The 10,628-nt window shown below is 56.3% G+C and overlaps 1 protein-coding gene across 1 annotated transcript in view; it reads right to left on the bottom strand.

Annotated features, from left to right (window-relative positions):
* hsf2bp (heat shock transcription factor 2 binding protein) overlaps window positions 1–10,628 on the bottom strand; it is a 118,240-nt gene that overhangs the window by 25,964 nt on the left and 81,648 nt on the right. The window contains exons 4-5 of the mRNA XM_078408614.1: window positions 1,784–1,909; window positions 4–121 (exon numbers count right to left, since the gene is read on the bottom strand). Coding sequence (XP_078264740.1) covers window positions 4–121; window positions 1,784–1,909 — 244 coding nt within the window. The remainder of the gene's footprint in view (window positions 1–3; window positions 122–1,783; window positions 1,910–10,628) is intronic.

The following is a 10,628-nucleotide window of genomic DNA, read 5'->3' as shown; positions in this document are numbered from 1 at the left end:
GGCCCAGCATGTGAGCGGTGAAGTTCTTGTAGGTGGCGATCTTGCCTTCGTGAGAGGCAATGCCGACGTGAGCCTCGTAGATCCTCACGCTGGGGGGTCTCGGGGGGTGCGGGTACTTGCGCTGTGAACAGATGGAGCACTTCCTCAGTCAGCCCACACCCACACTGTAGCGAGGGCTAACCTGCCCTCACCTGTAGATCTAAACATTGGTCCCACCTGTTGCCCTTATCGGTTACCCTCACCTGTTGGCCTCACCTGTTGGCCTCACCTGTTGCCCCACCCCGTGCCTCCACTCACCGCTCTGCCTCTCCTCACCTGCACGCTGAGCATTAAACATCACTTGCCTCTCATGGTTCCTGGGCGTTTGCCAAGCTCAGACTTGCTGCTGTGCGACTGTGATTACACCTCTCGTGACTCTGACTGTGAAGGCAACGTGTTTGCTGTGACCGGGGAGGTAATGCTGTGGATGTGGAACCTGTTCCACAACGGCACGTGAAGCGCATTGGATAAATATTTACCAGGGAGCAGCCTGGAGTTCACGGGCAACAGGTCAAGGGCAACAGGTCACGGGCAACAGGTCACGGGTAACAGGTCACGGGCAACAGGTCACGGGCAACAGGTCACGGGCAACACATCACTGGCAACAGGTCACGGGCAGCAGGTCACGGGCAGCAGGTCACGGGTAATAGGTCACAGGTAATAGGTCACGGGCAACAGTAGGTGGACAGAGGGGGGGGGTCAGAGGCAGATTGTTGGACCAAGGCCAGAGATGGAAAGACAGGAATTGGATACGGTTAAGGAATTGGGAATTGTTAGTCTGTGGGTTAGAAAGGGCCGAATGGCCTCCTTGCTGCATGACTGACTGTAATGACTCTAATATGACTGTAGTGGGTGTGGTGCGTGTGGTGGGTGTAGTGGGCGTGATGGGTGTAGTGGGCGTGATGCGTGTAGTGGGTGTGATGCGTGTAGTGGGTGTAGTGGGTGTGATGCGTGTAGTGGGTGTGATGCGTGTAGTGGGTGTGGTGCGTGTAGTGGGTGTGGTGCGTGTGGTGGGTGTAGTGGGCGTGATGCGTGTAGTGGGTGTGATGCGTGTAGTGGGTGTAGTGGGTGTGGTGCGTGTAGTGGGCGTGATGCGTGTAGTGGGCGTGATGCGTGTAGTGGGTGTGATGTGTGTAGTGGGTGTGATGCGTGTAGTGGGTGTGGTGCGTGTAGTGGGCGTGATGCGTGTAGTGGGTGTGATGCGTGTAGTGGGTGTAGTGGGTGTAGTGGGTGTGGTGCGTGTAGTGGGCGTGATGCGTGTAGTGGGTGTGGTGCGTGTAGTGGGCGTGATGCGTGTAGTGGGTGTAGTGGGTGTGATGCGTGTAGTGGGTGTGATGCGTGTAGTGGGTGTGATGCGTGTAGTGGGTGTGATGCGTGTAGTGGGTGTAGTGGGTGTGATGCGTGTAGTGGGCGTGATGCGTGTAGTGGGTGTGATGCGTGTAGTGGGTGTAGTGGGTGTAGTGGGTGTGGTGGGTGTGGTGGGCGTGATGCGTGTAGTGGGTGTGGTGCGTGTGGTGGGTGTGGTGCGTGTAGTGGGTGTGGTGCGTGTAGTGGGCGTGATGCGTGTAGTGGGTGTGATGCGTGTAGTGGGTGTAGTGGGTGTGATGCGTGTAGTGGGTGTGATGCGTGTGGTGGGTGTAGTGGGTGTAGTGCGTGTAGTGGGTGTGGTGCGTGTGGTGGGTGTGGTGCGTGTAGTGGGTGTGATGCGTGTAGTGGGTGTGGTGCGTGTAGTGCGTGTACGTACCATGTATCTCTGGGGTGGGTCCCAGTGCACCCAGTCGTAGGTTGGCGATGTTTCGTTGCGGGTCACGTAGCGAGCCCAGGGTGAGATGCGATACAGTCGGCGTCCATTCTGGTCCACGATCACCAGCTGCAGAGTAAACACACGTTACCACCGGCAACACTGGCACACGCACCCTCTGCACAACACTGGCACACACACGTTACCAGTGGCGACACTGGCACACGCACGTTACCAGCGTCGATACTGTCACACGCACACGTTACCCGCGTCAACACTGGCGTGTCTCCACACCCTTCCTGCAGCGTGGAGACCTGAACTGCAGAGGTGGGGCTGAGGCTGAGGCCGAGGCTCAGACACCTCATGAGTAGCAAGGAACTGCAGATGCTGGCTTACACTGAAGATAGACACAAAGTGCTGGAGTAACTTAGCGGGACAGGCAGCATCTCCTGAGAGAAGGAATGGGTGACATTTCAGGTCGAGACGTCTGAAAAAGGGTCTCGACCCGAAACGTCACCTATCCATGTTCTCCACAGATGCTGCCTGACCCGCTGAGTTACTCCAGCACTCTGTGAAACGTCACCTATCCATGTTCTCCACAGATGCTGCCTGACCCGCTGAGTTACTCCAGCACTGTGTATCTGTCGTTGTTTATTAAGCTGACCAACGTTGGCATGCTAGTGCACTCCAAAGCCTGGTTAATGCTGGCACCTGACTGTCGGCCCTCTTCACGGGACGGTGGCCGTGCATCACGGAGCTCTGGTCCCCATCTGCCCATTCACACCGTCACCCATTGAGCTCCCACTTTACAATGATCAGGATTACATCCCATCCAGCTTGTCCCCACCAGCTGATCAATATTGCCACCTGATCCCCACTATCAGCACAAGCACCACGCTTCACTTTAGATTTCTCTGCCAACGTGGTAGTTATACCTCCCACATTCACCATCCATGCACAGCATGGCAACAGGCCCTTCTGCCCACTCATCCATGCTAGTCCCATGTGTCTGCGTTTGGCCCATATCACTGAACCTTTCCAATCCATGTCCCAGTCCAAATGTCTTAAATGCTGTTGTAGCCCCTGCCTCCACTACCTCCTCCGGCAGCTCGTTCCATACACCCACCACCCTCTGTGCAAATCCTGCCCCTCAGATTCCTATTAAATCTTCCCCCTCACCTTAAAGCCATGCCCTCTAGGTTTAGAAGACAGACACAGAGTGCTGGAGTAACTCAGCAGGTCAGGCAGCATCTCTGGAGAAAAGGAATAGGTGATGTTTTGGGTCGAGACCCTTCATCACACAGGTGAACTAGTGGGCACCAGGACACACAGGTGAACTAGTGGGCACCAGGACACACAGGTGAACTAGTGGGCACCAGGACACACAGGTGAACTAGTGGGCACCAGGACACACAGGTGAACTAGTGGGCACCAGGACACACAGGTGAACTAGTGGGCACCAGGACACACAGGCTGGGACGCTGCCAGCTGACCTCCATGGGCTGTGCTGGGTGGGGGTGCCAACCACATGTGGAAATTGCATTCAGCAGGAGCGAGAGGCGATGATTCAGTGTGTATAATATTGTTGTATAAACGCTGGCCCCACTCGTGTCTAATCCCTCACCGCCAGCTTGAAATAACCGTGTTGACAGCCCGTTAAAACTCACTGACAGCGTTTCACATCAGGAGATGCACACTCACACACAGAAATACACACGCACACACTCACACAGAAATACACACGCACACACACAGGGATGCACATGCACACACAGGGACGCACACGCACAAACACACACACACACGCACAAACACACAGGGACGGCGGTTTGGATGGATGGGTGGGTGGGGGCAGGGTGTGGGTGGGTGGGGGCAGGGTGTGGGTGGGTGGGGGCAGGGTGTGGGTGGGTGGGGGCAGGGTGTGGGTGGGTGGGGGCAGGGTGTGGGTGGGTGGGGGCAGGGTGTGGGTGGGTGGGGGCAGGGTGTGGGTGGGTGGGGGCAGGGTGTGGGTGGGTGGGGGCAGGGTGTGGGTGGGTGGGGGCAGGGTGTGGGTGGGTGGGGGCAGGGTGTGGGTGGGTGGGGGCAGGGTGTGGGTGGGTGGGGGCAGGGTGTGGGTGGGTGGGGGCAGGGTGTGGGTGGGTGGGGGCAGGGTGTGGGTGGGTGGGGGCAGGGTGTGGGTGGGTGGGGGCAGGGTGTGGGTGGGTGGGGGCAGGGTGTGGGTGATGTTTAGCTGGTGCGACGGATGGATTCAATCAGCTCTCGTTTCACCCAGAGAGTTGTGAATTTGTGGAATTCTCTGCCACAGAGGGCAGTGGAGGCCGATTCACTGGATGAATTTAAAAGAGAGTTAGATAGAGCTCTAGGGGCTAGTGGAATCAAGGGATATGGGGAGAAGGCAGGCACGGGTTACTGATTGTGGATGATCAGCCATGATCACAATGAATGGCGGTGCTGACTCGAAGGGCCGAATGGCCTCCTCCTGCACCTATTTTCTTTGTTTTTATGTTTCTGTGTATTTTTCTACCTCCTGCACTGAGACCTCTTACTCTGCAGAGATTTCTAGAAGGCATCGCAAGCTGCTAAGTGTAGAACATTCACCCCTTCACATCAGATGCAGGTCATTTTACTTCAAACATCTGTCAGCAAACGTGAAATGAATGCAACACTGGGGACACACTGGCAAATAACGTTTAGCAACCGTCTGCAGATGAACCTTAGTGGGCACAGAGGATGCACATCGTGGATCACACATCGTACTGCCACAATCACAGGCCAGGCTCACTCACGATGCCTCGCTCAGCCGGCTCTCCCCTTGGAGACGGCCGAATGAGAAAGGAAATGCTTGCCGTTTGTAAAGCAGGCGGAGATGAAGAGGGGGAGCGAGCTGCAGAGAGAGGGGGCACCGACAGTAACGCAGGGGTACCACTCCACAGTCACTCCAGCACTTTGTGCTTGGGATCACAGCGCCTGCAGTTCCTTGTGTAGAGGCCGTGGGTTTGCAGGATGACCAGGGCCAGAGCAGACAGGCAGGGGCATGGAGGAGGGTGGCACGCACATGGGGTGCAGGCAGGGAGGTCATGCACATGGGGTGCAGGTAGGAGGGTGGCACGCACATGAGGTGCAGGCAGGGGGGGTCACGCACATGGGGTGCAGGCAGGGGGGTCACACACATGGGGTGCAGGCAGGGGGGTCACGCACATGGGGTGCAGGCAGGGGGGTCACGCACATGGGGTGCAGGCAGGCGATAGTCACAGGTCACACACAGCAGCTGTCCCGGGTCAGGGGGAGCTCACGTCCAGAGCCTGCTCCGTGCATCCACTCCCATACCACGCTGACCGGTGCCCACACTGACCCGCACTGACTGGTGCCCACACTGACCGGTGTCCACACTGACCCGCACTGACTGGTGCCCACACTGACCGGTGCCCACACTGACCGGTGCCCACACTGACCCGCACTGACTGGTGCCCACACTGACCGGTGCCCACACTGACCGGTGCCCACACTGACCGGTGCCCAATGACCGGTGCCCACACTGACTGGTGCCCACACTGACCGGTGCCCACACTGACCCGCACTGACCGGTGCCCACACTGACATACACTAACCAGTGCCCACACTGACATACACTGACCCACACTGACCGGTGCCCACACTGACATACACTGACCAGTGCCCACACTGACCTACACTGACCCACACTGACCGGTGCCCACACTGACCGGTGCCCACACTGACCGGTGCCCACACTGACCGGTGCCCACACTGACCGGTGCCCACACTGACCCACACTGACCGGTGCCCACACTGACCGGTGCCCACACTGACCCACACTGACCGGTGCCCACACTGACACACACTGACCGGTGCCCACACTGACCCACACTGACCGGTGCCCACACTGACCCACACTGACCGGTGCCCACACTGACCGGTGCCCACACTGACCCACACTGACTGGTGCCCACACTGACCGGTGCCCACACTGACACACACTGACCGGTGCCCACACTGACCGGTGCCCACACTGACCGGTGCCCACACTGACCCACACTGACCGGTGCCCACACTGACCCACACTGACCGGTGCCCACACTGACCCACACTGACTGGTGCCCACACCGACCGGTGCCCACACTGACACACACTGACCGGTGCCCACACTGACCGGTGCCCACACTGACCGGTGCCCACACTGACCGGTGCCCACACTGATACACTGACCCACACTGACCGGTGCCCACACTGACCTACACTGACCGGTGCCCACACTGACCCACACTGACCGGTGCCCACACTGACCCACACTGACCGGTGCCCACACTGACCGGTGCCCACACTGACACACACTGACCGGTGCCCACACTGACCCACACTGACCGGTGCCCACACTGACCTACACTGACCCACACTGACCGGTGCCCACACTGACCGGTGCCACACTGAGTTGCACGCAGGCAGCGATAAAACCATCAAACAACTTATAGAACTTGACCAGCGGGTGTCGGGGGTTACGGGGAGAAGGCAGGAGAATGGGGTTAGGAGGGGGAGAGTGATCAGCCGTGACTGAATGGCAGAGTAGACTTGATGGGCCGAGTGGCCTAATTCTGCTCCTATCACATGACCTTATGACTATGGTGACTTGGCCCAAGGTGCTTGTCCACTGACACTGGTCACTTGCTCTGTCCTATTCTCCAGAGTGGGGCAATCTTGGCCCGTTCCCCAGTGGAGGCCTCTGTGAGGAAGGAACTGCAGGTGCTGGTTTAAACTGAATATAGACACAGAGTGCTGGAGTAACTCAGCGGGTCAGGCAGCATCTCTGGGGAGAAGGAATGGGTGACGTTTCGGGTCGAGATCCTTCCTCACACGTACGTGGTGCCCGAGGGAGGAACAAGGACAAGGTGACGTCACCGCCCCGCGCCCCACGTGTCCTCACCCAGCCAGCGCCCACGTGCTCCCGCTCCACCAATGGCGGCCGCCCGGGCCGGGAGGCGGGTTGCTACGCAACCTCCGTTAGGCGGACGCACTCCCGGCCCGGGCGGCCGCCATTGGTGGAGCGTGAGCACGTGGGCGCTGGCGGGGTGAGGACACATGGGGCGCGGGGCGGTGACGTCACCTTGTCCCGTGTTTGGGAGTGAGGAAGTTGGCAACCCCTAGTGTCATCCTATCTGACATCACGTTTCAACAAATGTCGGCTTTTGATTTTTAACAGAAGACAGGAGGTGCCTGGCAGATTCGTGCATGCGGCATGCACTGGAGAACATGCGGCATGCACTGGAGAACATGCGGCATGCACTGGAGAACTAGACTGGCAATCCCAGGCAGAGCCGTGTTGCACCAACCAATGGCTGCACTGTGCTGCACTGCACGGCTGCACTGCACGGCTGCACTGCACGGCTGCACTACACTGCACGACTGCACTGCACGGCTGCACTACACTGCACGGCTGCACTGCACGGCTGCACTACACAGCGCGACGCTGCACTGATGTGGACAATGGCAATGTCAGAGGCGCCAATTATTCAACGATAATCTGCAACTTTAACAAAGCACGCTGTTCTCAATCCTATTCTTCACAGACACAGTCAAGTGACAAACTGTAAATGTTAAGGAATCTTTTAATGTTTTATAAATCATGATAGGTCTATAAATACTCAAGTAATGAATGGCTTACATCAGGAAATGAGTGTACGGAACTCTAACGAGTGCACAAGCCTTCACCAGGCTTTAACGGACGTTCTTTTACGGAGTGCTGAGATACTCAGTGGGCCGGGCAGCACCTGGGGTGAGAATGCCTGACACAGACAGACCCAGGTCCAAGGCTCCATCACTGCTGGAGAGGCCAGAGATCGAACAGAACATGCTCATGCTCGCAGGGCTGCAGAATCCAACTCTGATCCTGCCAATGTTCATGTGATAGGAACAGAATTAGGCCGTTCGGCCCATCGAGTCCACTCCGCCATTCAATCACGGCTGATCTATCTCTCCCTCCTAACCCCATTCTCCTGCCTTCTCCCCATAACCCCTGACTATAATCCCTACTAATCAAGAATCTGTCAATCTCCACTTTAAAAATGCCCAATGATGGCTTCCACAGCCGTCTGTGGCAAAGACTTCCACAGATTCACTGTCCTCGGACTAAAGAAATTCCTCCTCATCTGTTTCCAAAAAGAACGCCCTTTAATTCTGAGGCTGTGCCCTCTGGTCCTAGACTCTCCCACCTCTCCACATCCACTCTGTCCAGACCGCTCACTATTTGGTACGTTTCCATGAGATCCCCCTTCATCCTGCCAAGCCCCAGCCAGTGGCCATCAAACTGCCACGCTGTCTTCTAGCATGGATGGGTCCCGTCTGATTTATACACAGCCTTCTCCAATCCACACCTGAACACAGGTCTCGAGTGCACTGCCCAGCGACCGTGGAAAGCAGCAGATGATGGAAGTGATTGCAAGATACAGAAGAGGCATGGATGGGTCCTGTCTGATTTACACGCAGCCTCATGGACACAGTACATCATTTATCAGGATAATGTTTATTGGATATTAAAAGGATAAATGGTGTACCGGGGCTGTGGAGGTAGCTGGTGTATGATGCTGTGACCGCCTGCTTCTCCGGCTATAACAGGAGTCCGGGCACTAACTCAGGCCACGCCACCTGTGTGGGGCTGCCCACATACCCTGGTGCTGTCTCAGGCCCACACCACAGTTTACAAGGATGTGGCCAGGACTCGAGGCCCGGAACTACAGGCAGGGCTTGGGCAGGCGAGGACTTTATTCCTTGTAACGCAGGAAGATGAGGATTATCATATCATATCATATATATACAGCCGGAAACAGGCCTTTTCGGCCCTCCAAGTCCGTGCCGCCCAGCGATCCCCGCACATTAACACTATCCTACACCCACTAGGGACAATTTTTACATTTGCCCAGCCAATTAACCTACAAACCTGCACGTCTTTGGAGTGTGGGAGGATACCAAAGATCTCGGAGAAAACCCACGCAGGTCATGGGGAGAACGTACAAACTCCGTACAGACGGCGCCCGTAGTGGGGATGGAACCCGGGTCTCCGGCATTCGCTGTAAGGCGGCAACTCTACCGCTACGCCACCGTGACCGCCCTTAGATAGATGAAAATCCTGAAGACATGGGTTTAAGATGAGAAGGGAAAGATTTAATAGGAACCTTAAGGACAACTTTATCACAGAGTGGTGGGTACATGTACATATGTCTGTCTGAAGAAGGGCCTCGACCAGAAATGTCACCCATTCCTTCTCTCGAGAGATGCTGCCTGTCCCGCTGAGTTACTCCAGCACTCTGTGTCTGTATAGTGGTGGCATATGGAACGAGCTAACATAGCAGGTAGTTGGGGCAGGTACTACAACTACATTTAAAAGTCACTTGGACAGGTACATTGAGAGGAAAGGTTTTGAGTGATATGGGCTAAATGCAGGCGAATGGGACTGGGGCAAATTGAGCATGTGGGTCGGCATGGACAGGTGGGCCGAAGGGCCCGTGTCACTGCTGTATGACTGCGGCTGTCGACTGAGAGGTGCAGGGCATGTCCTACGATCACTAGCCCGCAACCTCCGGTCATCAACCTGCAACCTCCGATCATCAACCTGTGATTAACAACCTGCAACCTGTGATCATCACCCTGCGATCATCACCCTGCGATCATCACCCTGCGATCATCACCCTGCGATCATCAACCTGCAATCATCAACCTGTGATTATCAACCTGCAACCTGCGATCATCAACCTGCGATCATCAGCCTGCGATCATCACCCTGCGATCATCAGCCTGCGATCATCAGCCTGCGATCATCACCCTGCGATCATCACCCTGCGATCATCAACCTGCAATCATCACCCTGCGATCATCAACCTGCGATCATCAACTTGCGATCATCAGCCCATGATCATCAACCTGCAATCATCAACCTGCAACCTGCGATCATCAACCTGCGATCATCAACCTGCAATCATCAACCTGCAATCATCAACCTGCAATCATCAACCTGCAATCATCAACCTGCGATCATCAACCTGCGATCATCAACCTGCGATCTCCATGCGCAGGTTTGACGCATCGATTGCCGTTGTTGAACCCAGTCGGCAGCTTTTATTCATCATTCGGAGGCAGCTGCTCAATGCAATCGCCACTGATAAATGGTTGAAGATCTGGGATAGAAAGCCCATGTACAGTGTCCCACTGACACTGAGACAGGTCGCATTAAATGGTTGAAGATCTGGGATAGAAAGCCCACGTACAGTGTCCCACTGACACTGAGACAGGTCGCATTAAATGGCCAAGTGACAAATGATCTCAGTTCCAAAGATCAGAACGTAGAATCAATGTGGACAGAGATGATAAACAGCAGAGGGAAGATGCAGCTGGCAGCGGCCAACGGTCTCAGACTATCCGCACCAGAGGAGGGGAGTGGGTCCAGGTGGTGTACGGGTGTCCAGGTGGTGTACGGGTGTTCAGGTGGTGTCCAGATGGTGTATGGGTGTTCAGGTGGTGTCCAGGTGTACAGGTGGTGTACAGGTGGTGTCCAGGTGGTGTACGGGTGTCCAGGTGGTGTACGGGTGTACAGGTGGTGTCCAGGTGTGCAGGTGGTGTACAGGTGGTGTACGGGTGTACAGGTGGTGTACAGGTGGTGTACGGGTGTCCAGGTGGTGTCCAGGTGTGCAGGTGATGTCCAGGTGGTGTACGGGTGTACAGGTGGTGTCCAGGTGGTGTACGGGTGTACAGGTGGTGTCCAGGTGTGCAGGTGGTGTACAGGTGGTGTACGGGTGTACAGGTGATGTCCAGGTGTGCAGGTGGTGTACAGGTGGTGTCCAGGTGT

This window comes from Rhinoraja longicauda, chromosome 12 (assembly GCF_053455715.1).
Source record: "Rhinoraja longicauda isolate Sanriku21f chromosome 12, sRhiLon1.1, whole genome shotgun sequence".
Taxonomy (NCBI): Eukaryota; Metazoa; Chordata; class Chondrichthyes; order Rajiformes; family Arhynchobatidae; genus Rhinoraja; species Rhinoraja longicauda.
This window is presented reverse-complemented; position numbering and strand designations above follow the sequence as displayed.